This window comes from Lolium rigidum, chromosome 4 (assembly GCF_022539505.1).
Source record: "Lolium rigidum isolate FL_2022 chromosome 4, APGP_CSIRO_Lrig_0.1, whole genome shotgun sequence".
Taxonomy (NCBI): Eukaryota; Viridiplantae; Streptophyta; class Magnoliopsida; order Poales; family Poaceae; genus Lolium; species Lolium rigidum.
Genome location: NC_061511.1, coordinates 51,668,613 through 51,689,173, shown reverse-complemented (window position 1 = coordinate 51,689,173; position 20,561 = coordinate 51,668,613). Strand labels below are relative to the sequence as shown.

The following is a 20,561-nucleotide window of genomic DNA, read 5'->3' as shown; positions in this document are numbered from 1 at the left end:
CCTCGGCTGATGCGCCTTCTCCGCCGCCGGGGCCAGAGCCGGCAACAAGATGCTTGTCTACCCGTATTTTCCCAACGGCAGCCTTGGACACTTCCTCTTCGGCGAGTCACCTCCATTACTACCTCAACTTCTCCATCGTCTGCCATAGAAATACTCCTGAATTCAGTCCAGATTCGAACACAATTCGCTTAATGTTAGAGTTCATGTGGAGTTTTTGGTTTCGCTGTCAGAATTCATACGACTTGTAAGGCAGCAGTATAATTATCCGCTGCTCCGGTCAACAGGGTAATGGTATTTTGGTCGTCTCCTTTGTTTGTGCCATAAAGATAATACTCCCTAAATACTGCAGTATGTGCGCATGCACAGGTTTCCTGTTTGATAAACTATGGTGAATGAGAAGCTAGCTAGCTTATGCACTCGATTCCCTGTTAGATACTGCAGTACATACTTCTTGCTTTTGTTGTTCTTAGTATAGCTTGCTGGTTCTGCATTTAATTGTTCTTTCTAGTGCTGTATGCTTATTATGGAGTAGTTGCTTTATTTTCTGAGTAGGAGTGTATTCTTTAAGATGAGTTTTCTGTGGGAGTAGGAGTATAAACACTTCAGTTCTCCGTTAAGGTGATGGAGTAGGAGTATATACTTTAAAGTTTAAACTATGATGACATTACAGTCTAAATAAAATCCACTTTTAAATTATGTTTAATTGTACAACCTGTTGAGAAGGTAATTCAGTGTAATTGTACAACCTGCCGAGTATTCTGCCTAAAATACCCACTCCTGTACTTTTAAATTCACTTTAATCTGGAGTATAGTAGTATAATGAAGATGGTATCTGAATTCACTTTAATCAACCAGATGCTCCTTTAGCTTAGTACTCCATGAGCTTATTGTCATATTTCTAGTATTGGAGTGTGTCTTTTTGATGTGAATGAGCTCGGAGGCGACCTGTAGGTGTACGACCTGTAGGTGTACTCCATGAGCTTATCTGCTTTCCTTCTTCAGACCATGCATGCCGGTTTCTATCATCCTTACTTGTGAATCATTAGGCTCCTGAAAATCATAAAACTGATGAAATGCACGCCGGTTTCTATCATCATTATTTGTTAAATCTCTGGCTCCCGTGTGCATTTTCTGAATTATATTAACTGAAGTTGCCTCTCAGATTCTCACATGTTAAGGTAGAGTTTGACATTTATCTTTTGTTGATCTATCCACTACAGTATTCATCAAGCCCCTACTGGTGATGGATTTTCCTAAGGTGCTGTTGAACAAGGATATATCCGACTCACCATTAATTGGTACTGATCACTTGAAGGTCAGGTCCTGGTGTCACCTTTTTAGTCATAACATGAAGTAACAAGCTTTGAACCTTTTCTCGAGGTTAGATGAGCATGAAGTATGATATCCTGCTGAAATTACTTTGGTTGTTATGCCTGTGACAGTTTCCCAGTTTATATTCATGGTACCAGGGAGGTTATGCCCCGCAGAGGCCGGAATATCTGCCGTTGGAGGTTAGTATCCTGAAGTCCTGAACAACTATTCCATGGCTGTTTCGTACTGTGTTAACACATCCAGCTATATTAGAAATACCGTGGAGTGTGGAAACACCTTCATGTTATCACAAACTTCCATCTTGTCACTTGTGCCTAATCCCATGGCCGTGCGTGCGTTCATGCAGCTGAGGGTGCTCTACTTTCTCGGTGGCGAGGCAGTGTTCATGCTGATCGTGGTGCTATGCATGCTCCTCTGCACCATCTTTGGCACGATGATGTACGCCTCCCCCCTCACCGTCCTGGTAAGTATGCTCCGGCCGCACAAGCACATTAATTTCGTGGAATCACATGATGAGCTTAAATTTGGGTTAAGTATGGTCAGTTACAGCTGGGATCTGAAAAGATTTGGTGGAACCACCTGCCATTTGCAGGCTTTTGCAGTTAATTGCAGGTGGATTCTACTAAGTTTTAATTGTGTGCAACTTGCAGCGATGAAGCAACAAATTAGGCATCAGATTTATTCTGTTTTGTACCATATGCACCAAATTAGGCATGCATGTACTACTAGCTGGGATGATGGGTATTTGAACAGGAATTTATTCTTGAGCGAAAGCGATGGGTCTAGCAATTTAAGCACCTACCTCGTGTATGTGTAGCTTGTAACTAACTTGTGCTCTTGTCACCGTTTACGGTTACAATATTTATTATTAGTGTTACTTGGACCTAATATGTTGCCTTCCTCTTCAGGGATGATTCATTCCTCTTCAGGTGGAGAGAAGTTGAGGCCTGGAAGAAGCATGGTTATCTGCTGTGCAGCCGAGCGAGGAAGAAGGTCTTGTGTTGTGCGCATGTGGACCTGGAGGTGCGGCCGGCTTCCATGGAGTGCAGCTGGGTGACCTGGAGCTGCCGCGAGTTGGGCCACGAGCTGGGCGACGCAGCCAGATCGTCGGTGAAGCAGGAGGCGCAGGACGGGGCAGTGCGCTGTGATCCCTGGAAGAGGGAGCTTTTGGCGAATTGGACGGTGGGCGGCTTCCGGGATGGACCGCACCAGGGACTTTCTGGGCGGAGGAGAGCAGCTGGAGGAATCAGGCGGAGGGGCGCCTGCGAGCGAGGAAGACGATGCGGGAGGAGGGATCTGGCGGATTGCGATCTGATGTAATTTCGCAATTGCGGTCTTGTCTTTCTGTAACCTTAAATGATACTATGATGTAGTCGTACCACTTTCTTGAATTGTATGTAATGTATGAATCGAAGAGGTACTCCCACCAAAAGTGATAAAGATTAATCAAAATTAGGATGAATCTATCTAGTACTATTTAGATGCATTTGATTTTAAACAAAATTTGGACACTTTTTGGTGCGGACGGAGCAAGTAGTGCTTTTTGGACTAAATAGTAAGAGCATCCCCACTCGTCTCCCCGACTTGGCCCCGAGCGCCGTTTTTCTCATCCGGACAGCGAAATTCGGTCCAGTCGCGCCCCCGGTTCCTCGATTTCGTCCGGATTGGGGCCTTCATTCATCCGGCGAGCCCACGCCATCCCCGGTCCCCCGAGGCGCGCTCGGGGACTCCGGACGAAGCGAAAGCGCGCGAAACGCCGAGAAATCTCTCCCGCGCTTTCGCTTCATCGTCGCCGCAGAGGTGGACCCGGCCGGTCAGTGGCAGACGCATCGTCTTCCGCGCAGCTCGCCGCGGACGCGTAGCATCCACGCGGTATTAAATCGCCGGCTCCAGACCCGCCTAAATACCCCGCTCGCCGCGACGCGTCGCACCACTCTTCCTCTTCCTCTTCCTCTTCCCTCGACCCTCGACGAGATCCATGGCGTTCAACGACGAAGACGGCGTGGCCGACAACGGCTTTCCCCGCCGGTCGCTCCACGCGTGGGAGGGGCACCTCCTCCACCAGGCGGGGTACCCCTGCCCGCCGGACACGAGGCCTCCCGGCGGCGGTTGGCGGCTAAGTGCGGGCGGCGTGCCAATCCCGCCGCCGCCCCAGGGGCGAGCCCTCGACGTCGTCATCGAGGAGGTCCGACTAACATTGTCGGACTAGGACCGTGCCGAGCCACGCTACCACCCCGACAACTACACGGCGTGGAACTCCTACTTCCTTCGGCGGTGAGAGCAGGAGCTCGCCTCCTACGACGGTCCGCCGCCTCCGCCTCCGCGCAACAACACCGCCGGACGCAAGCGGTGGTGGAGCGTGCCGGGCCGGACGCTCGAGGTCGTCCTCGAGCACATCGAGGGCGGCAACTTCCCCTCTTGACGATGCCCCCGCTGTCGAGGGCATCGGCCAGCCGCCGCCGGGTAAGCAGCTGGCAGCCACGGCGCATGGCTGCCAGTTCCTCGTCGTCCGGTTCGGCGTCGAGGTCGACGCCGATCTCCAGGTCGGCGCCATCATGGGCGCCGGTGAAAAAGGAGCCGTCTTCCCCGCCGAGCAACCGCGCGCGCGGCGGCGGCGGGATCGTCATCCGCGAGCCCTCAACGGCACAAGGACGGCTCCGCCCCAAGCGTGAACCCGACACCTCCGGCGAGCGGAAGCGCAAGCCGGCGAAGGTGCAGGTGGAGGAGGCCGAAAGCGCCGAGGACGCCGCCATCCTCGAGGCCGTCATGGCGAGGTCCCTCCAGGACCTCGTCCCCGCTGACAACGCCATGCCCCTCGACCAGGTCTGCGCCTGGTCGAGGGAGCAGTGGGAGAAGGAGGAGGCGAAGCGGCAGGCGAGGCTCCTCGACGACGTCGCTCGCTACCGCCGACCTGCGACGCCTCCGTTCGGCGTCCCCGTGCCCGTCATCGACCTCGAGGAGTCCGAGGACGAATGGTACAAGCCCTCGCCGTCCCCGCCGCGCGACGGTGGCCGGTGGGGAGACCCCGGCCAGGGCACCAGCAGCCAGGCGCCACCTTCGGATGATGGCGGCGACGGCGACGACGACTACACGGTGTTCTACCGCCATTTCGGCATGTAGAGCGCCGTGTTTTATTTAGTTTTATTTGCATCCACGGCCGAAGTCGAAATATATTCGAATTCGGCCTCTATGTATGAACTTCGCCCTCTATATAGTAAATATCATTAAATTTAGTCTAAATTCAATCGTTTTAAGCCGTATTTTGTCAAGTTTCCGTTTTTCAAATTTAGATCGACGTCTTCGCCTGAGATCGCGGCTGGGAAACTAGTCCTCCTCACGCCAAATTTTTGGACGTAAATTTTCCCGAATTTCGGACGTGGGAAGGGCAAACCGTGGAGATGCTCTAAATTTTCGGGCGTGGGAAGGGCAAACCGTGGAGATGCTCTAAATGCCCGCCGCCGGAATTCATTCGCAGCGGAATCCTCTCAACCACGGAATCCTGCTACCACGGCGCCCTCCACACCTCGTCCATGTGCATTGACCCGCGTGTGCCAGCCCTATGCGACCCGACGCGTGGATTTCGCTCGCGAGAGGAAAGAGAGAAAAAAAAACTCCCATCGCCACGATCTCGCCCCCTCCTTCCACGACACCTTCCATGTGCGTTGACCCCCCCGTCCACGCGACGCGACGGCTGGGGCTGACCCGCGTCCACGGTTTCTCGCCCCCTTCTTCGCGCAGGCTTCTCCGGCGTTTCGGCGTGAAAAAAGAAAAAAAAAACACAGTCCCACTACAACATTCCGGTCCCCTTCCCTGCTCCCATTATCCGCTTCTCCCATCGATCCGCCGCCGGTGGCAAACCTCACAAATAACGACACTGGATACGGCGGCGGCGACGAGCTGCGACGGCTCTCTGTGCCGCACAGCCGGGGACGGCCGACGAATGCGGGGGTCGATGGTAGGACGGCGGCGATCTGCAGGCGAGCTGCAGCAGCTCCAAATGGCGGACGAGGCGGCGGCGAGCTCGATGCAAGCGGCGGCGGCGCTGGCCTCCCTCCATCTCCCGCAACCAGGACCGACAGGTGGGCGGCCCAAAGTTCCTTTTTTTTAACAGTTTCATCTTCTGCTCCAAGCGACTTGAAATGTTAGTTCGGCTCCTGCATATTTCACTGGAATTCATCGCAAAAATGGTGAACCGAACCAGCTGAAAATCTCGCAAGAAAACCCCTTTCTAGATGCGATACGCGATTACATGAACAAGCCTAGATTTTTTTACTTTCAATTGAGGAGCATCTTCTGGGAAGGAGCAAAAATTAATTTGTTGAGTGTTGGGATGCAGCAACTGACCCCCAAGATCGGAGGTATTTCGGGAGAGGGGCACACATAAAGCGCAAGGCGAAGCGAAAGTGGGGCAAAGTGGACTCTGTCGGGCTACCTCCCAGGCATCTTGGTCATCGCCAGTCAATCCGCAGGTCAGCCCTAGCAAAAATCCCCTCCACTGTCATCAAAGTTGTCCGTTAATGAGAAGTAAGATACCATGGGATAATTGTAGTACAATGTCTTGTTTCTGCATCTATATGTGTAGTTGCATCCAATGTTGCAGTTGATAATTTGATATGTTGAACCAGTAGGGTATGTAATGTTCTCATTCTTTGTTTCATAATTTTTTTCCACCGATTGTTCATGCGACATTTGAATGCCATGTTGCAGTTAGATCTTGTACACATGTTGTTTGCCTGTTTTTCTATGCTTTATATAACAGTTTTCCCCATGCCATTTTTGAGGGACAGTGTTATAAGGTCACACGTACTTATATGTTGCTTGTTTCCTTTGACTACACAGGAAAGGAGTTGGGTCCATGAATGAAGCATTACAGGGTGAAGTGGGCATCAGGAGCCGTTTCAGTGCATTACGTATTCGGCAGATTATGCGGGGTCTTACACCCCGGCAGCAGGAATATGTTGCAAAGTATGGATTTGAGCATTTCAACCGTATTGGCAAGTTCACTGTCCACGAGCCGCTGGCTGAGTGGATAATGGGGAAAATAAACCCTCCATTCTCTGAGTTCAGAATTAACGCGGACAAGACAATAGTTTTCACCAAGTCCCTTGTTCAGAAAATTTTGGGTGTACCGTCAGGGGGAAGACCCATTGTGCTGCACGGAGAGAAGACGGACAAAATCGAGGAACTACGAGCTCTGTACTTAAATAACGGACTAAGGGCATCCATCCCCCATGCTGTTAGTTTGCTGAAGAACAACGAGGACGAGGAGTCCTTCATGAGGACATTTTTTCTTATTGCACTTGCAGCAGTGCTCACCCCCACCACTGGAAATACAATAGATCTTGACTACCTGTGGCCCCTTGAAGATATGTCAAAGGTTCAGGACCTCGATTGGGCTGGCCATATCACGGAGCATCTGATGGACGACGTCCAGAAATTTCAGTTCAAGTCCAGGGAGGAAAAAAAGACCAACTTCTGGGTTGGCGGGTGCTTGCCTTTGCTCATGGTTTGACCTCTCAATTCCTCCCCTCCTTCCCTCCCTCCTGTTGTACACTAGTGCACTCATGACATGGGTTTGATGCTGCTGTTGGCATTTCTTTTCTGTTGTTATTGCTATGGTGATTCTGCAGTTATAACTTATAAGTACTTCATGTTGCACTCTGTTTGATTTCGTTGATGCTGCAATTATGGTGGCAATGGCGTTCTCAAGTTAAACTTATAAGCCATTCATATTGCATTATGATTTTGTTGTTGGCATTTCTTTGCTGATGCCACAGTTATTGTACTGTGAATGCTGCAGTTATATTCAGTTCATACTGCAGTCCGTATACATATCTTCTTCTGTTTGTTACTGTGATGCTGCAGCTTGTGCAATTTCCTATTTAAATACATCGTATCTGGATTTATTGATGTTATCCTTTTCAATGCTAGATTTTCTTTTGCCAAAAGTGTTCATAACTTTATTCCTACTATGAACATTGTTTCAAACTCTGGTTTTGTAGATTGCTTACATGGACCACCTGGATCTTCCTAGAGGGCGAATTGTAGACCGTGAAATTAACTACTCAGTGCCTAGGATCTGCCATGTTTCTAAGCATGATTTCCAATTTATCGCGATTGCTGACCTGCATCGTCAACATTACAAGTTTGCCACATTTGGAATACTTCCTGTATGTTGTTTTCTCTACCTTATTCACTCTGTAGTTTGTGTTTGCAGCATACAATTTCTAAAGGTGTATTATTTTCCCATTCTTGCTTTTTATGGTTATTATGCAGTTCCGTAAAAGAACACCGTACACTGATAATCCAAAAACCGAGACAGAAGTAGCAGAAGATGATCTTCATATTTTCTCCAACTCAAAGGATCAAGTCTTACCAGGGCAATGTGATCTTAAAGTAGATGAGGAAAAAATAGATGAACTTGCACAGGAAATCCAACCTGAAATCCTTCGGTTTACAGAAGCAAGCATCCATCATTCCCCTTTTGGAAGAACTGATGTTTGCTCAAATCAAGGTAATACGGAGGAAAGTCGTATAAATTATTTTAATACTTCAAGGAGCACCATGATGATACCACAAGATTAACAGGAACTAAAAAATCCTCTAGCTGTGGAAGGGGCAGTTCTAGCCAGAATACTACAAAGGCGGCTCTGACACCCTCTTCATCTGAGAAATCAGGTTACCTTGTCAGCGTGCATGCACATATGCATCAAATCTTAATTGCTTGCGGATTTATTTATCTGTGAACTTCTGTACAGAAGAAGACAATGCTCGAGAATACAAATCTTTTGAGTCGGATGATCATCCAACACCTCCAGAAGCTGATTATGGGGTAATATTTAGGAGCTGTCTATCTGGAGCACAGATGGAGAAAGTAAACCCTCTTATCCAGAAGATTCAACCAGAAGCTATTGTATTCGTAGCTACCATGAGGAACTGCGATGTTCAACTACCTAGTCCTCTTCTGGTATATTTCTGTTCTTCTATATCGAATGTGCATCTCACTGTTTTTGATATGAACTGGTTGTGGTAGCTACATTCCAGCTTTCTATATTCCCCGGTAAAATCCTGGCATCGTCAAGTTCTCGTGAACTTTCTAAATGATTGGATAAATGATTCTTTCTTGCTTCACAATTGAAACCATGCCTTTTCCGTTCAGCCTAAGTTTTCCTTTATTGTTTCTTGTGTAATGACATCGAATCTTGTCCACATGTAACCAGATCATTTCGAAGGAACGCGCCTTAGCCACAGCTGCACACTTTCCGGATGAAAATGGGACTGTCACACTTCAGGTGCTGGGCAAGAGTGAGAAGTGGCGGCCGAGATTCTTCATAGAAAAAGGCACGTGCATGCTTGCAGGCAACTGGTTGGACTTCGTGTGTGACAACCAAGTGCAGGTGGGCGACATCTGCATCTTTGTACCGGCAAAGGGCGGGGAAAGTTCCGCATTCATGGTCCATATAATTCGTGCTGAAGTTACTCATCCTAGGGCTGTTAAAAGGGTTCGCTCAAGCCATGATTCTTCGGTTGATGGGGAGGAATGACAAACCCAGATGTCGACTCGGAATGGCAAGAGACTGATGGCTGTTAAAGGTTATAGCGACTTTGTACAGAGCAACGCAGGGACATGTGTCTGTTTGAATTGATGGGGATGAATTAGGAGCAAACCTACCACAGTCCAATGTTGTTTTCGTAGACCAGTTCTAGTTTGTGAAACAGAATGATGAGAATTAGGCAAGTAGCATGTAGAAGCTATTCCTGTTGGTGCCCTGTGCGTCTTTGGCATGTTTTCTACTCTCTAATCAAGGTATGCATAAGGCTGACATATTTTGGGCTTCTAGCTCAGCTTCTAGACTTGTTAAATTCAAGTTTTTTTTTCCAGTATTTTTTGCATGCATCAACGAGTATTGCCAGTTCAGGTTTGTAGTTCAACAGACTCTGGCATGTAACTTCATTTGTGAAGTCAATGAACTCAGCATAAATAAGTAACAAGGCCTGGTGGCAACTATACATAAATATGTACTAATGGACAAAAGACTTCACCATACATTGTCAGCAAATACATATGCTCAAGTTGTATCGCATGCAAAGGCAGAAGTGTGCATTGGCTCTAAGGTGTGTAAAGACCAGTTCGGTGCTCTACTATTACCTTGGTAATACTATGAGCTCCCCCTTAGCCTTACTAATCAGTATAGTGAGCAGGGTTGCAGATTTGTATGTACCTCCTATTTGGCCATTTATATATCTTATTACTGGAAATCTTCAGGGACTTGCTGTACTCATCTTCAGCAATTCTGAAGGGTGGCGACAATGCACCTTATGATACTCAGAATTTCTGGTAGCAAGAGATAGCGAACTAATTTTTTGAGAAAATAACCGGCAGATACCACTGTATTTTCTTCAGATTCCAAATAGATGAATTCCTCTAAGGTAAGCATATGTTACTGTACATCTTTTTTTTTGAGGTAAGCATATCTCTTTTGTTAAAGCTGAATTAAGTTCATCTCTTGGAGCGATGCAGCAAGTATACAAACGAAATCAACAAAGTCCTCTAAATAGTTGTTTTCGATGTGTATGACCAGTACTCCTTGACCAGCTCGCGAAAGAGAGATCCTTCAGTTTTCATGAGCTTTGCAGGTCTGTCATACTCCACTACTCTCCCTGGAAGTGTTCACATCATTAGTATGGAAAGATCCACAATACATTTGGTTTCAACTATAATCCACATATTCCATATTAACTGATGCTGGTCAATAGTAAGGTGCCGGTAAGAGAAACATACCGTCACTCATTGCAAGTACCATATCACAGTCCATAACTGTTGGTATACGGTGAGCAACTGTAATAACAGTGCAATTTTTGAATTCTCTCCGAATTGTTTTCTGAAGGACGGCATCTGTTGCATTGTCTATAGAAGCTGTGGCCTCATCAAGAACTAAGATACGGCACCTTCTCAAAAGTACACGTCCCAGAGAGAAGAGCTGCCTTTGGCCCATGCTCCAGTTTGATCCGTCTTCCATAACTATTATGATAAGCTCTTAATCAGTACTATGAAGGAGATAGTTACAAACACCATGCTATCGCGATGATGTAGCTAATAGGCATATGCTAAGACTACTAACTATTTGACATATATAGGGCAAACACATTTTGACACCTATTTTGAATTTTCGAGATAACTAGAGCATAGCTTTCTGTTCAGATCTGAAGTCTCCTACCATGTGAATCCAATCCCTGTTCTTTCTCCTCGACAACTTCAAGAAGTTGGCATTTGTCAAGAACCTGCAGCACATTGAAATCCACTTTAGTGATTCCTTTTGAAATGCAACATTATGTCTAGGTCTTTTGTTATGAAAAAACCAACATGTCATACAGGATTTGCCTAATTCAGTTTATTCACCCCATTTGATAATGTGCTGAACTTTCTGAAATCGTTAGGTCTATTATCACAGCAACTGACCTGAATTACCACGGTCCTAAAGAGAAATGCCCCATGACTAACAAATACATTGGGTTCTTTTGGTGTAACATTTTTTCATTTTAATGTTATCTGATTATTGGGTTTGGGTAAGACGAGAAAAAGCAACGTAGATAGCTCTGCACATTTTACCTCCCATATTTGTTGATCTGAGAATTGCCCAAGAGGATCTAGATTGTATCTTACTGTACCCTGAAAAAGTGTTGGATCTTGTGGAATGATACCCAAACGCGAACGCAGGTCATGTAAGCCTACTGTACTGATGTCCACGGAGTCTATAATTATTTTCCCTCCAGCAGGTTCAACAAGTCGAAAAAGCGCACCAATTAGTGTTGTCTTGCCACTTCCTGTCCGACCAACTATACCAATCTTATCTCCAGCTTCAAACTTGCAAGTGATTCCATGCAGTACAAAGGGAGCATCTTTCCTATACCTAATCTGTTGAATGAAAGTCAATTGCATAAGTTTGTTAATAGGATGGTACCTTGTACATGTAAATATTACCTTCAAATCTGTAAGCTCCACACTGCCATCTTTGGGCCAATCTGGTGCTGGTCGATTTTCTTCGACAACTTCTGCTGCTTCACTTTTTATGTCCATGTACTGCCTCACCCGTTCCACCGAAATTATTTGATTTGCGAGCTTGCATTGGTTTTGAATAGAGAAAACAAACGACGTGTTCAGGGAAAGACCATAAGACAGTGCCATTCCCACAAAACCTGTGCAAAAGGAATTTATCATACCATTTGTAATGTTAATTTACTGAATAGTGTCAAATACATATAGTTAGTTGACTCTGGCACATACACATCAGGATTAAAACTGCATTTCATAATGTTAATTTACCAGGGCTAAAAGTTCCTTGAGGGAGAAGAACCATGAGAAAAGCAGAAAAAGAAAGAACCACGGCGCTCATTATTTCCAGACGTTGAATCAACCATTCAGTTGCTGCAAAATTATGGAAACATGGACTGGCATTCTTGTCAACAAGATCCAAATTTTCAGTAAAGAAGCGATCTTCTTCCCCAAAGGCCCTTACTGTTATAGCCCCTGAAATTGATTCACTCAAGTGATTTGCTAGAGTAGACTTGGTAGTGCCACTGATCCGCATCAATTCCTTAGCCGTGGCTAGATAGTACCTCTGCATGAATTGGAGTATGATAACCCAAGAAACGGGGATGATCCATAGAGAAAAGAAGTCACACCAATTACCTGCAACCTAGTTGCCAAAACAACCATTGGCACGGATACAAGTAGAACTTCCCATTTAACAACAGCCAGTACCCCTAGATTGCTATATGCATTTAAGCTGGCAGCAAGGCTGAACATGAAAGCAAACGGAATATCAAGGTCAAGGATGTTCAAATCCAAAGAGACCTGCATTAGAAGAGAAAGGGAGCGAGTTAACCCCTCATGATAAACTCTCCAGGTGTAGAACAAAAGTATAATTGCTTGTACTATCTATGTCCATGTATACAAGACCACTTAATCTTGTCTTAAGTCAAATGGTTTAAGTTTGACCAAGTTTTACAGAAATAAATGTCAATATGTACACAACAAAATCAGGATCGTCAGATCTATCATCAAATCAGTATGCTTTCAAACTATATTCATTGGGCATTGTAGATGTTAATATTTTTATATAAATCTGTTCAAACTTAAACATGTTTGATTAAGATAAGACTAAGTGGCCTTGTATACATGACCGAGGGAGGGAGTATATCTTCTTTAAGAATTCTTACCCGGCTAAGAACTCTTCCTATAGGAGTAGTATCAAAAAATGACATGGGTGCACGAAACAAGGAACTGAGTAACTGGGAAAATAAGAATCTTGATGTCTGAATCCCAAGAATAATGACTGATAAAGATCTTGATAGCAAGAAGAACATTGTGCAAACTCCGATAACAATGTACACATTAATTAACTTCAGTGTACTAATATGAGGATTTTGGACATTGGCGGCCATCCACGAACTCTGGGCTATCTGCCCAGCAATGAAAATCATGTGAGAAATCACAGCAAAAGAGGCATACACCAAGCCTTTATTCTGCCGCAAGTAATACATATAAGGCTTAACACCAGCATCTCCAGTTTCCTTTTCCTCTTTCTTGATCAGTTGATCTGCTGGTGATGGCTTCACATAATCTCTATATCTGCTTCCATGACTACCATCTTTTTCATTTATCGATATTTCCTTAGCTCTGCTAGGGGGTATGTTGTTATTAAGATCTGAAACACCACTAGTATCTTTATGGCCATTTACAAGGTCCTTAAATTCTTTACAATCTGCCAACAGAGTTTGGTAAGATCCAGAACGGATAACCTCTCCATTGGACATTAACTGCCCAAAATACGTCAGTAGTATCAGATGCAAATGACATTGACAAATAACCAAAATACTGCAGATAAATATAATACATAGAGGCAAAAATATCCTCATATGGTTACGTTTTTAGAGGTAGAGAGAGAGATACCAAAATGGAGTCAAATACGGGCAGAAAATCAACTTGGTGGGTCACCAAAAGGACAGTCTTGTCTGATAGAGCACCCATAACATATTTCTGTCAGAAAGCAAAGAGATTCATAAAACAATGAGTAAGTAAACAGAAGCACACCATTTGGGACTGATGTAACAAACAAAATTACAACTCTAGTTATTTTTTCACATGACTAGAACCGTATCCCTAAGAAATAACAAGTTATTTTTTCTTTCACATAACCACCATCACCTTGGCTGCTATGATGTTGCCTGTGCCAGTAGTGTTGGGGAAGAGAAGGCGAGAATGTCAACTAAAGGTAACATTACTTGGAGTTGTGGTTTTATGTTGCATCAGCCCCAAAAGGTGTGTGTCCGTGTAATTTACTCTAACCCAGTTTCACAATAAAATGACAAAACAATTTGCACACTTCTGACATAACCTTACATTGAAGAGTCTTGTTGCTGTATGGGCATCAACAGCACTGAAAGGGTCATCAAGAAGATATATATCTGCATTTTGGTATAGTGCACGAGCAAGCTGGACGCGCTGCTTCTGACCACCACTGAGGTTTACTCCTCTCTCCCCAATTTCAGTACAATCTCCATATGGCAACATTTCAAGGTCTTTGACCAACGAGCACCGTTCAAGTGTGTCTTGGTATCTTTGCCTGTCCATCGAAGATCCAAATAGAATATTGTCTTGCACAGTTCCTGTTTGGATCCATGCATTCTGAGAAACGTATGCTATTTTCCCACATACTTGGATCTGAAATGTTTGTCCAAAGATTAGTAATTTGATATCAAGCACTTACGAAGAAAGAATTAATAAACATACTTCAAGTTGACAACTATAGTCAAGTAACCGTCAAAAACAACAACTATAGTCAAGTAAGTTTAAAGTGATGGCTAGGGATCGGACTACTGATCCTAGCATCCCGTCAGACCACCCCAGCATTGTTGGATCAGAGTGTCTTCGGGCTCGTTGGATTTAGTCCTCAGAACGTGCACCCTCACAGCCACAGACTAGCTATTACTTGCTCCGTTCCAAAATAATTGAAATTTCAATGTTCGTTCTAAGTCAATTGCTCTAAGTTTGACTGGTTTTGTAGGAAAAAAATCTGTACATTTGGTTCCTTGAAGTCACCATAATACAATCGTTCATATGTGTTCATGAAAAGTCGAACCAACTCACAAATTGATACCCATGTGTTTCGTGGAAAGGTGAAGATAACATACCGTGCCTTCAGTCCTGGGGACTTCTCCGAGTACAGCAGCCAAAAGTGTCGACTTTCCTGACCCTACCTCTCCACAAATTGCAACTTTTTCTCCAGCTTTGACTACCAAATTCACATTCTTTAGAGTTGGTTTTGGTGCACTCTCATCCCATGAGAGACTGCATGAATTCATCGCTATATGGTAATAATCAATGCCAGCATGGTATCTCTTCCTCACTTGCCCGTTCAGCTCGGGTGCATCAAGGAACTTTACTATCCGAGTGAAAGCAACCTTAGCTCGTATCACAACTGCAATTAGATCCGGTATTGACCTAACTGGGTCATGCACAAGACGCAGAGTTGCCACGAAGGTGAAGACATTGCTAGCATCAAGAGGGATTTCCAAAATATAGCATGTGAGGAAGGTAGCTGCTGAAGCCAAAACAGGCGACGCCCAGAAGAGGAAATTGTTGTACACCCTCCTAAGCTGGAATGCCCATAACCACTTGTACTCGACCTCCCTCAGCCCCTCGATGACCTTCTTGAAGTGGCCTTCCCATGCATATAGTTTCAAGACCTTCATATGAAGTAGTGACTGGGACATGGCCTTCAATCTCACATCCTGTGCTTCCATAAGCTTACTCTGGAATCTGTGTTGCAGCTTGGCCAACGGAGCGCTGCAGAGCACGTTGATGACAATGACGACCAGCGACGAAATCATCGCGGTGCCAACCGCGCTGTACAGAATCGCCAGACCGATGCAGAGCTGAACGCTTGTTGTCCATGTCTGATGGAACCAGTACGGGAATTCCCCGATCCGGTAGGCGTCAACGGTCGCATAATTGATGATTTGTCCAGAAGAGTGCTCCAGTTTCCCTTCATTTGACAGCCTCTGTTGTTTCTTATAAATAGCGGCAGACAGGAACGACCTCACCTGTAGTCCTAATCTCCGAGTGCGGAAATACCACTGCCTCTGCGACAACGATTCACAGCATTTGCACATGAACATTGCCGCAGCAAGCACACATCCTTGGTATTCAAAGGTCCCTTTCCCAAGTGATACATTGATGAATGCCTTGAGAAGTATCGGGCCTGTAGATAAGGTGAGAATCTTGAGCAATGCAAAGAAACCCGAGACCAGGATCGCATGCCTGTGGCAAGAAACAATTGTCCAGAAGATTGATGGCGTGGAGTCGGACCCCAACGACTCGCTTCAGCTTCTCCCCGAACATCGGTACTGGTTGTGTGCTCGATCTGTGGCGCCTAAAAGTGGCATGTCTTTGTCCTCAATGGGCTTCTCATAGCCCATCTTCATCAAAGGATTCAACCACCAAAATGACATCTCGCTGAGGAAACCAGCTTGAGCAAAAGGAGTTACGTCGCCATCCGTCTCCGTGTTCAGGGGCTTGTATGAACCATCTCCGATTCCTTCATAACCCTCTTCATCAGGGCTTGGTCGAATGGCATAAATAAGGTGGAGAGCTGCACCTGGTAGGGACAGAAGATCTAAACAAGCCTTGACGGTGATGGTCATGTGTGCCACAATATCAGCAACTGAAGAATAACAGATGAACGCTGCGAAGATGCTCTGCAAGACCAACCAAGACCGGACAAATGCCGCTCCAAGAAGCCGAGGTCCGATGCTGAGAGCCAAGTTGGTAAGGATCAAATTCAGTCCTTGAGATAATGCTACGAGACACCAATAAACAGAAGCGTCCCGATTGAACACCAGCATCCAGAGCCCTAGCTCAAGATAAACCAAACCCAGGCAGCCGTTGAGCAGCAGGGCAGCCCAACGTAGCCGTGGCCCGAGCGCCGACGCTCTACTCTTTAGAGTTTTGGCGATCAACTGGAGAGCGAGCACGGATACAAGCAGAGCGGCGATGCCGATTGAAACCGGACGATTCATGCGGGTAGAGGAGTTGAACATTTCCTTTGAAGCACATGAGGCCACACCTGAAATATAGTTATGAACAAGTATTGGAGTGAGATGACCCACCAGCATATATGCAAAGTGCTGGTCATCAGGTAGCTATGTATGTACACAGTGAGGAGAGCACCGACTTGTGAGGGAACACAGATGTTCAGCCTCTGTTGCACACGGGGGTGGATCAGCTCCTGTTTCAGGCCTGCACAAACCATGAAAGAAACTAGTCGGGACTCGGGACAAAGAAAATCGAGGAGCCCCGAAGCTGCAGTGCACAGCCAGAGCAAAAGAGCAAACCGCGAAAGAAATGGGATCAGAAACCAAGACAACGTCACCCAAATAGGTGAGAAGATGCGAGTGATAACAGGGTCGGGCACGAGGAAATCACCTTGTGGTCACGACGTCCAGACGCGAGCACGGTGCAGCTCCGGATTTGAGTTCCACAGCGCTGGTGTCATCGACGACACGGCCGGCGGCTGGCTTGAACCTAGCTTGGAGTCGACGACGAAAACCCAGACTAGGCCACCTGATATGGACGCTACCGGTGCCGGGGAAGACGCCGCGTGGCTGGCTGGTATCGCTGTCACCGGCGCCGGGCAAGAAAGCCGCGAATGCACTGGATCTCGTGGTCACCGATGATGGCGACGACCGTCGTGGAGTCGGGAAAGAAGGCTGGCCGCGAATCATGGCTGCTCCCGGTTTGCCTCAACGCTCCAAGAGGGAACGAGAGAGACTATGAGATTGGAGTGATAGCGCGCGGGTATACATTTAAAAACTATTCCTGGACTTAAAAACATAGTACTCTATTTGGAGTGACAGCGCGCGAGAGAGTACTGTATTTGTCAACTTCTTATGTCCATCTTGGCATACTCTTCTGCTCCGGTGCTCTTCCCCTGAATTTTTTTTAGACCCGTCAAATATAATAACGGTGGACCATACCTGTTCGGAAGCAGGAGCACGGTCGTAATTTCAGTGTAGGTCCATCGTCCATCCAGCCCCGCGTTGTGTTGTACCTTGTTTTTGTACGTATCTACGGTCACGTCTGTGTGCTGAAATAAAAAAGGTCCTATAAAGATCTTGCTCACTTGATCTTTTTTTTTTTCTTACGCGACATGCATATACCGTATTAATATAGACGAGTATACATGGGCTGGATATGGGTTTCAGCGGACGCACCACAGAAAAAAAGCCCCTACTATAACTCTACAGCTTTGTTTAGGGGGATTTGTTTAGGGGAGCACCGGAGCAGCCCTCTTTGGCATATTGTATTCCAGCGATTATTAGATACGATATTTCTTAAGAGCAATTTATATTCTCTACAATTCCATTGCACGCTATTATATTGATAAACTTTACAACGAGTCAACTTGGCAGTACTATTAATTTTGTTTGTTCATGCAACGTCCTACTATTAAGGAATCAATCATCTAGTACCAATTTTCGAAGTTTGCACCAAGAACCTTCAACACATGCTGTTCAATGAACTCCACATGATGCTCATTTCTTTTTGACTCCGACCATATGCATCAAGTTGACAATCTTAATTAATCACGTATGTTAATATGGAGCTTAGCCACCATTCGTCACAAGGGAATCAATCATCTACCCTTCTTCTTTTTTGCATTATTCATTGACTGACTAGACCTAGTTTGTCTGCCCAGGAACACAAATCCAGGAAGTCAAGCTATTTGGGTAGGGGATGGCAAGAACCAACCTGTGATTGGATGGTTAGGAGGACAGTGGTACTTTGGTTTAAATCTCAGTTTTGACACTTTGATATCTCATTAAAAGACGGAATATTTTTCAGTGGGAGGCGACGTTTCCGTCGACATCGAGACGCCCGTGGTGACTTCCTCAATCTCAAAACCTGGCAAATCAGTTTCTTGAACTTAGTCTCTCAAAGGTGCTCATAGGGGTAGAGTGTGTGTGCGCTCTTAGAGGTGAGTGTACGTATGTGTGAGCGTTTGCATATGCGTTTGTAATGTGTTTGTACTCTCTGTGAGTAGTGTTAATGAACTTGTTGCCATATTGAGTAAAACCTGAACATGTATTCCGTTTGATGGGTGGAGTGTCCACGCCAGCTACGAGACATGCGTGTACACCTCGCCCATCACAACAAAAGTTGCATAGTATCTTTGCTTGTCCACCGAAAGAGAGATTTTCCCAGGATGTTGTAATCGTCCTGTATCTCTATCTTGATGGCCATCACCGCCACGGCCTTGGATACATCCACAAGCAGGCTCAACTTCACCAAATCTGAAGAATGTTTTTTATTAGGCTTCTTCTTGGACACCGGCTCAGTCCTCTGTAACCATCCCGTGCTCCACCCCTCGCCATCCCCTGCAGCCTGCTGCCCGCTCGCTGCCGCCGCTAGGATAGCGAGACTGGAGAGAAATAGGGTTTACTCTACGATATTTAGAAACTGCCATGACCTCATATGTTCTCCGGTACAATAGTGTATCTTGATGAAAAGTTTATGCTGTCTCACTGTTGTGGGTATACTTCATAGGTGTGCCATCGACAGTGCCTAGATCCGGCAAGCCCGGGTGGCCTACAGACGGTGATGAGGCATGTGGCCCATCGGGCGGCCCAGTTGCTGTTGATCATGAAGGAAGAAGTCCAGCCCAGGATCAGCAGGCCGGATCCGCACCGACATAGGAGTGACCCGGATCCATGGAGGCCCATGAGGAACCCGGATCCAAGTACGACGTATATGGAAGGCGGATCCGTGACGTGCACGGCAAGATATTGTACCGTAGTTAGGCTGTCTGTAATCCGGCTAGGACTCTCCGTGTAAACCCTAGATCCGTGCGCCTTTATAAGCCGGATCCCGGGAGCCCTAGAGGCACAACGACAACTCATTGTAACAACGCGAAAGCGCCCAGATAATTCCAGACAAGCAGCAGTAGGCCCTGTCATCGTGCAGGTGTTCCGAAGCTGGGTAACTCGCGTACCACCGTCCCGTGTGCACTCCGCCCTATGGCCCCTACTTCTTCTTCCCCTCGTGAGGATCCCTCCTCCGAGGTACCGTCGATTAGGCAACGACACTCACAGTCAAAGAACATGGCGATAATGATTTCAAGAAGAACACGGGAAAAAGTATACGAAACTATTCAAAGCTGGACTAAATTTCGTACGGGCCTTCTTCCAAACCCACACTACCTCAGCCCAAGTACTCTCTCTCTTCAAACCGGCTCCGTTGTCCCGTTCAGCTCTTCGCGCCCAGCGGCGCCCAGCCGCACTGTTGCTGCAGCGGCAGGCCAGCGCACCGCCAGTGTCCGGCCACGCCGCACGCGTCAGCCCTGGCGGATTCGTCCCCCTTCACCAGCGGCAACCGGTCGAACGCGGCCGCGACGAACATGGCCACCATGATCACCACCGGCCCGGCGGCCACGAGCCCTCCCTCCGCGACGCCGCCGCCCCGTGGCCCGGCCAGGAACACGGGCACGCCCGCCGGCGAGGCGGACGACGGGAAGAAGCACCCCACCAGGCCCAAGATCTCCGCGGTGCCCCGGATTACCAGCGGCGAGGGCTCCCTGCAGAGCACGGCGTCCACGACGCGCCCGGCCGCGCCCAGCACCAGCGCGCCGCGGCGCCCGCGCCGCGCGAACGCCGCCACGCACGACAGCACGTCGCGCCCCGCCGGCACCTCCAGGACGTGGGCGCGCATCGCGCTGGGGCACTCGTGCGCGATCACCACCGGCGGCTTCGGGCCCCGGTTCTTGGAGCCGGAGCACAGCTGCGCGCCCGGCCGAGGCCTGCACGGCTGCCGGAGATCGTCCGTCGCGGCGGCTGCTGTCGCCATGCCCATGGTACAAGTTTTTCTTGTTGCCTCTGCACGTCCTTTGTTGAGGTTAATTAGAGTGTGGTTCGCTGGCTTTTTATGGGCGGGCTCGATGATGTTTGAAGTTGTTAAGCAGGGAAATGTGCGTGAGGAGTAGTTTAGTTGTAAATTGTCCAAACATCCTAACAAGCTCCCAACTGTGTTTCTGGTTGTAAAACATTTTGCGCAGCACACAGTATAGGTATGGTGCATGTTTCTACTCCCTTTTCTGGGCGAGGTCAGGTGGGTACATGTGTATACTCAAGATTTCGTACTGGTATATATGTCGGATGATTCATGATCAAGA

The 20,561-nt window shown here is 47.1% G+C and overlaps 3 protein-coding genes across 3 annotated transcripts; 1 reads left to right on the top strand and 2 right to left on the bottom strand.

Annotated features, from left to right (window-relative positions):
- Positions 1-5,272: 5,272 nt before the first annotated feature.
- On the top strand, positions 5,273-9,239 carry LOC124708209. Its single transcript, XM_047239896.1, has 8 exons — positions 5,273-5,411; positions 5,669-5,801; positions 6,172-6,838; positions 7,335-7,502; positions 7,609-7,846; positions 7,921-8,010; positions 8,091-8,299; positions 8,553-9,239. Exons 1-8 carry the CDS (start codon positions 5,273-5,275, stop codon positions 8,874-8,876), a joined length of 1,968 nt encoding a protein of 655 aa, XP_047095852.1. The 3' UTR covers positions 8,877-9,239.
- Positions 9,240-9,883: 644 nt separating this feature from the next.
- LOC124647037 (ABC transporter C family member 10-like) lies at positions 9,884-16,509 on the bottom strand. The gene is made up of 13 exons (XM_047187037.1): positions 15,865-16,509; positions 15,517-15,615; positions 14,527-15,477; positions 13,736-14,056; positions 13,286-13,372; positions 12,553-13,152; positions 12,023-12,187; positions 11,657-11,951; positions 11,315-11,529; positions 10,943-11,248; positions 10,551-10,614; positions 10,115-10,354; positions 9,884-9,993 (listed from the first exon to the last, which is right to left on the bottom strand). The coding sequence occupies exons 1-13, from the start codon at positions 16,507-16,509 to the stop codon at positions 9,884-9,886; spliced, it is 4,098 nt and encodes a 1,365-aa protein (XP_047042993.1).
- A 3,130-nt stretch (positions 16,510-19,639) lies between these two features.
- On the bottom strand, positions 19,640-20,134 carry LOC124647036 (AT-hook motif nuclear-localized protein 21-like). Its single transcript, XM_047187036.1, has one exon. The coding sequence runs from the start codon at positions 20,099-20,101 to the stop codon at positions 19,640-19,642; it is 462 nt and encodes a 153-aa protein (XP_047042992.1). The 5' UTR covers positions 20,102-20,134.
- Between the last annotated feature and the right edge of the window lie 427 nt (positions 20,135-20,561).

Coding starts and splice junctions, on each gene's coding strand:
- LOC124708209 (XM_047239896.1), top strand. CDS start 5,273: ATGCGGGGGTCGATGGTAGGACGGCGGCGATCTGCAGGCGAGCTGCAG. Junction 5,412..5,668: donor CCCGCAACCAGGACCGACAG/GTGGGCGGCCCA, acceptor GTTGGGATGCAG/CAACTGACCCCCAAGATCGG. Junction 8,011..8,090: donor CTCTTCATCTGAGAAATCAG/GTTACCTTGTCA, acceptor ACTTCTGTACAG/AAGAAGACAATGCTCGAGAA.
- LOC124647037 (XM_047187037.1), bottom strand. CDS start 16,509: ATGCTGGTGGGTCATCTCACTCCAATACTTGTTCATAACTATATTTCA. Junction 15,478..15,516: donor AAGGATGTGTGCTTGCTGCG/GCAATGTTCATG, acceptor TCGTTGTCGCAG/AGGCAGTGGTATTTCCGCAC. Junction 10,615..10,942: donor CAGATCAACAAATATGGGAG/GTAAAATGTGCA, acceptor AATGTGCTGCAG/GTTCTTGACAAATGCCAACT.
- LOC124647036 (XM_047187036.1), bottom strand. CDS start 20,101: ATGCGCGCCCACGTCCTGGAGGTGCCGGCGGGGCGCGACGTGCTGTCG.